The following is a 6,724-nucleotide window of genomic DNA, read 5'->3' on the forward strand; positions in this document are numbered from 1 at the left end:
GATCAGTTACCTTTTCTATTATGCCCATTGACTCCATTCTTTTAAGTTCTGCTTCTACTTTAGGGAGCAGGGGGATGGGAACCCTTCGTGGTGCGGCAACGCTGTAGGGCTGAGCGCCATCTTTCAAGGTGATTTTTACAAATTGCTCCGGGGGGGTGAACTTTGCCATGTCGATGCACACTTCGGTCCTCTCTAGCTCACTTTCGTGCCGTAACCAGCTCAATGTTCGCTTCTGACACCATGTAACGTTTGTCGCCGGGAGTAACGACTTCAGTTAATAAATGTTTCATGAACAAAGTATGTGTCTTTATTGAATACGTGCAGGAGCAACTCACACACAACTGACAGGCTCATCTGAACTAACGCCTACGTCACACATGCGCAGTAGCACCTTTGGTCAACATAAACATTTCACTTCACGTGACACTAGGGTTGCAAAGGGGTGGAAAATTATCGGTAAATTTCCGGAAACTTACCATGGGAAGTTAAGCTGGGGAATTTTGGAAATATTCCAAATTGGAACCTTTAATGGAATTAAAGGTAATTGGAATTTACGGGAATTAACTGGGAATTTTGGATAATTCATACAAACTGTTTCATATACAAACATTAACATTTTGTTTCGTAATAAGCAACATGATTTGTATGTTCGTATTTTCGCTTAGCTTAGCATACAAAGCTAGCTAGCATGCTAGCGGGAATCCCATTCTCTGCCTATTGTTTACTAGCGTGCTAAACTAGCAACACTGAACTGCCCAAGATACACCACACCACTCAACAACAAAATCCGATTGGTTGGAACCTTTTTTTCCCATGCACATGAACGCACCATAGGTTTCCTTTATGTCTAGCCTATGCTGATTGCTGTGTGCATGTGATTGACTAATGTGCAGGGTAGAAATTTGACTGAAATTGCATTAAATCAGGTTGTTTTAACTAATATTATGCTCAAGATTGGGTTTTGTCCACTACATTTAAGTTCCCTGTTATAGACTAACTTGCCATATTAAAAATGTCCAGTTTATTCCCATTAATTCCCGTTTATTCCTGTTAATTCCCATATATTCCCGTTAATTCCCATGGAAAGTTTCCAACTTTGAAAATTTCCGGAATTTTGCAACCCTACTCCTTACACATAGGCTTCAGTAACAGTTTGGTGCTGCTGTCAGTTGAGCATTGTATAGTTTAAATGTAGCCTATTGAATAATTTGAAATGATACTTGGAATTCAAGCAGAAACTCTTTAATAATTGCTTGTATAGCCTACTTCAGTGGTTCTCAAACTTATTTTGTCATTCCCCACTTTGGAGGTGGAGAATTTTCAAGCCCCACCTGATTTCGCATTTTGGTTCCACGTTACATTTCTCATCTGGGTCCGCTGGATCAAGATGTTATTTTAATTCATATGTTGGTCTGTTTATGACACACACTATCTATCTATCTATCTATCTATCTATCTATCTATCTACACGTATGTTTGTATGTGGCTGTTTTGTTTTGAATTTATGATCTTCCTTGTCAAAAAAGAAAGGCATTATTAAAATAGACACAAAAAACGAATTCCCTCCAGGTCATCGCATCCGACCTGTCACGTCCCTGTTCCCCACTAGGGGGCCCGCCCCACACTTTGAGAACCACTGGCCTACTTGAATATGGAGATCATGTGTTCCATGGCTACCTCTGATCAGTCAGAGTGATAGCCAATGAGGCCTACATCTCTATCAGTGCAGTTGAAAATATGCATATTTAAGGGTAATGCAAAGATATTGTATTTAATTAGGTGTGCCCGACCGATTTGAGGGCCGCTTGGGCCAAATATGCCAGGGTCAATTTTTGGTCCCAGTCCGCTCCTGGGCACATGCATGGCCACAGGCCTGCAGGAATGAATGTGTTGTACACCAATCTACAGACACCCCCTTGCACAGACAGAAACATTCAAAGCCTTGATTATATTTGTCCATTTCCCGGTTTGGTCGTGCATTGGTCACCTTAAAATTTAGTAGCCTATATAGTACAACATCTACATGCAATATATTTACGACAACAACGCCTAATTATCCAGATCCAAGCCTTGTGGTTTTTTGCCTGGGATCTCTCCTGATGGCTGCTGTCATGGTTTATGGCATGGTGACCTACAGACGTCAAGATTCAAATGAAATGGTGTGAAATATACCGAATCTTGGGGATCAATTAAGTATCTATCTATCTATCTATCTATCTATATTCCTATAGACCCTTTCAACACCCCCTTGAACAGACAGAATCATTCAAAGCCTTGATTATATTTGTCCATTTCCCGGTTTGGTCGTGCATTGGTCACCTTAAAATTTAGTAGCCTATATAGTACAACATCTACATGCAATATCTTTACGACAACAACGCCTAATTACTACCTATTCATTTGGACAACTTTATACAGCCCTATAAAAGCTAAAGTTACCTTTAGTTTTATTCCAATTTACCGTTGTGTATTGTTTTTTTATTGATGCACTTTAACATCAGCCTTAGCATTATTCCAGCTGCGCTAAGGTTTTGACAAGCACCACAATTTTGCCTACCTTGTTGTAGCCCATCTGAAATAACTCCAAGCTTTGCTATGTTCCCTCCATTTTTTCGTTGTTTTCAAAAAACGTTTTATATTCATGATGGCCTTGAAGTCTTGAGTTAGTGAATTAGCCTCGCTTAAATCAGCTTATTATGTGCTGTTAACCAGCAACCATAGATAGGCTAGCAAAAGAAAGCAAGTATGGCTACAATTCCTGTAGTTGCTGCGTCCATTCATTGTTATTCTCTCTCCTGCTCAAACAAATGTTTTGCGTGCATTAAGTTGATGATAACGTGTTTTCAAACTTAACTTTACAGAACATATTGTAAATAGCCTACTGCCATGCAGTTAATGGGATACTGAGCAGAGTTGGAAAGTTAGGTCAACTTGGAAACTGTTTCTCGTTGTTGAGTTGCCTGATGGTGAGGTACGGCCGTAGCTTACACCTGCAGGAGCCCTTGGCCGCCTGTGCTGCGCAACGCACACTTCGGTCCTCTCATCTATACAACGCTTTCCCATTTCTGCAAACCATACACAATTACAAGGAAAAATATTACCACACGAGGGAAATCAGTGTGGTGTCCATTAAGATGTGAAAAAATAGGCTACGCATAAATCCAGTGTACAAATGTCCATGAATCACGGATGTGTTGATGACATAAATGAGGAAATATTAGAGGTCTTAAGGAGACGTGATGTTGAACTGCATGCCGATGCCATTTAACCCAAATGCCCCAGCGCCCAAGATCCGCCCACAAAGCCACTTGTGTTTTGCGCAAAGATACATCCGTTATAGATCATTAAAATAGGGCCCTTTGTCTTAAATGAAAACCAGCATGACATGAACTAGTCAGCTTACCATATAGTCTTTGTTTGTTACATGGCAGGATGCCCACATCAGAGTAAATTGTGGTAAAAAAAACTCTGAACATCCCATAAGTAGATTGTATTCATAGTGGTCCAGAAATTAATTTGAAATCTATACATTTCTAACAGTTGAAATGGAGGTGCATTGCAATGAAGACAGTATCAACATTGTTCTGGAGAGGTCTGCTGACCTCGCACTCTATGAGGATGACCTGAGGCTTGGCCATTCAAACTGTACACTGCATTCAAACGGGACGCACCTCCTGGCAAACATATCCCTCAATGCCTGTCACACTCAGCGAAAGGTAAGACATGAACAAAAATATTAATGCAACATAATAATAAGTTAATGAAAAGTTTATAAAAGTTAACATTTTTCATGTTTTGAAATAAAAGATGTAAGAATTCTTCATGGCAGACACATGCATACCCAGAAATGCTCTGAAACATCTGTCCCTGTAGAAACAGCACAGTTTTAATAAATACAATTGCTGTTGTAACTCTTGAAATCAAAATATGCATTACAAATTGGCTGAATCAAACATCTAAACATTGTGTTCAGAAATGTGTTTAATCTGTGTTAATACTATACTGTTGCCAAGATACCCACTCAACAAGTGTGATATACCAAAGGATGTTGATCACAATGAAAGTCCGCAGTAAATGTCCAGTTTTACAGCCATGCTGAAGTTGACTAAAAAGAGGCATATAAAATCATCTTTTGGAAATTGATCTTAATGCCTCAAGTAAAAAAATGAGGAAATATCCAACCTTTAAGGACAATAATTTTCTTTGTGAATGAATCATGTATCATAAATAAATAAATGTTCTTCATTAAAATACTATGCATTTCAGTTAGCCTATTAGCTGGATTGATTTGCATTGAGCTCAATAAGCATCAAACCAGCCAATAGGCATTAAAATAGATAATAGGATATAAAATAGCTAATCTCTAAGTATGGTGAAGGGTATGATGATGTGGGGCTATTTTAATTCCAAAGGCCAAGGGAACTTTATCAGGATGCCATAGTATCCTAGTTCCATGAAATAACTGGCCTTTAAGAATAAAAATCTGCCTGCCTCTATGGGAATGTAACATAGGGGTGTGAATACTTATGACCCCTGTATTTTAAGGAGAAACATTTACTTATGTATGATACATTATTCATTCACAAAGAAAATTGGTTAAAAACGTATGAGCCTAACTGTATATTGCCGCAAACTCAGGCTCATAATGTTGAGTCCATATCTGTGTCTTTTCACTGTTTTAAAAAAGCAGCCCTGTCATCTACATAAATATTAAGAAATTAAAGCATGTTGTTAGCATTTTAAACTCTTTGATAGCAACATTTGAGATAAGTTAACAATCATGCTTCTCTCCCTCCCTCTTCTCTTTTGGAAGGACGACGGCATTTATCTGATCTACTGGAACAAGATTGTGTCAATGAACAGTAGTGGAGCCCAGCAACCTGATGTGGACATTGACATCGTCTGCAAGTACCTCAAACCACCATCTTACAAACGACCAGTCAGCTTCACGATGAAAGGCTTTGGCACGTTCACCTACCAGTTTGAGTTCTTTGAGTCAGGGGCATTCACACAGCAGAAGGACATACACTCCTACCCACTGGAGTTCAACGTAGGAGAGATGATGTACATGCAGATTGAGTCCATCACTGCCACGCCGAACACTGAACTGTTTGCTGAATCCTGTTGGGCCACTCCAACAGCCAATCGCCATGATCATTTGTCCCACTCCATCATTGAAAATGGGTAAGACCTGCTATCTACCATATTAGATTATGTCATATTAATACAAAGGCATGCATGTCTACCTTTATTGAACAATTACGTTCATGTAACTAAACCATGGATTCCTAGTTGTAAAGACAGACAGTAAGCATTTGCAACATATTTGATATCACACTGTTTGTCCAACAGATGCAAGGTAGATGAGACCCTGCATATGTACACACACCGCCAGTCCAAGGTCCAATTCTCAATGGAGGCTTTCAAGTTTAAGGAATATCATGACCAGGTAGACTTACAAAATCATGTGTTCCTGACATAATACAGTGGATAAGACAAGCAATGCCTAAAAGCAGTCATAGTGTTAAACACATTCTTATTTTATTGTCTGAGTGTTATATTGCCTGTTTAATGTACTGTAGATTTGTTTTCTTATTCTATTTTATTTTCTATTTTACACTCAATATTTCTTTTTTATTTTTCTGTACTCTTTTATGAAGCTCTAGCCAATGTCGATGAATTGTGCTATGCATTCAGCATGTGCTAAGGAGGTTGTCATCCACCAGCGGCTCTAATTGGTTTTAATTGGTCTAATTGGTCTCCTTGGTTGATTCTCTGCTGCTTTTAGATTTTCATCAGTTGCGCAGTCATCCTCTGCAAGGCTGGTATGCCTGACAGCAGGTGTGCTCAGGGTTGCAGTAGCCATGACACCGTCTCGGAACACAAACACAGAATCGTGGCACGGGACACCTCAGCCCAGACGTCCGGCCACGTCATCTCCCAGGGGCCTCTGCATGTCAGACATAGTGTGTCAAGCTCCGGTAATGTCCAAATGCCTTAACCACAGTCATGGCTTTGCTCATTTTATTCTCACTGTACTCGACATTCAAGGACTTCACTTCAGTTTCTTATTACTTATCTCCCACAACACTGGCTTTCTCTATGTCTCTCTTGGCCATTTTTAATACATTTTAACAAATTTATTCAAAATCGTCCCAGTCTTGTGGGTGGTACTGCTTTTCTCTAACATGGATAGTTTCGGTCCTTGATTATGATTGGCTGACAACCCTTCACGTTGACCGCATTCAATTTTATATCACTTATAACCATTTTTCGAAAAGCAATAAGCCCTGCAAGTCTGTAGCATACAGTGATTTTAGAACAGCTGGAACACAATCTAACTAAAAACTATTTTGATAACAAGATTAAATAAATGTTCTATTCTAACACCATGGGTAATACCTTGGCGCACAAACATTGATGAGTCCACTCATAACCCCTACATTCAAAATGACATCAATTCATGTACAACTCTTTGCTTGTTAATAGACTTTACACTTTGCCCAGAAAATGCAACAAACAAAACAAAACAAAACAAAAAACAATAATTTACCTATATAAATAGTCATTCTTCAGCCAAGATGGTTACCAAGCAACAGAGGCAGCAGCTGAGTTTTTTAATCAGTTTTAGAGCCTGAGTTTTATTAGCATATTCTGTATATTTCATACTTACCAATAAACATGTATGAATTATATTATTATTATTATTATTATTATTATTATA

At 38.9% G+C, this 6,724-nt stretch overlaps 1 protein-coding gene across 1 annotated transcript; it reads left to right on the plus strand.

The window, feature by feature from the left end:
• The first annotated feature begins 3,545 nt into the window (after positions 1-3,545).
• LOC143138696 (ZP domain-containing protein-like) lies at positions 3,546-6,001 on the plus strand. Its single transcript, XM_076299114.1, has 4 exons — positions 3,546-3,716; positions 4,814-5,184; positions 5,353-5,449; positions 5,789-6,001. Exons 1-4 carry the CDS (start codon positions 3,546-3,548, stop codon positions 5,999-6,001), a joined length of 852 nt encoding a protein of 283 aa, XP_076155229.1.
• Positions 6,002-6,724: the final 723 nt, after the last annotated feature.

Source organism: Alosa pseudoharengus, unplaced genomic scaffold, assembly GCF_046254945.1.
Source record: "Alosa pseudoharengus isolate Yale_2024_CS ecotype anadromous, Long Island Sound unplaced genomic scaffold, YU_APseudo_1.1 YU_APseudo_1.1_scf_21, whole genome shotgun sequence".
NCBI lineage: Eukaryota > Metazoa > Chordata > Actinopteri > Clupeiformes > Clupeidae > Alosa > Alosa pseudoharengus.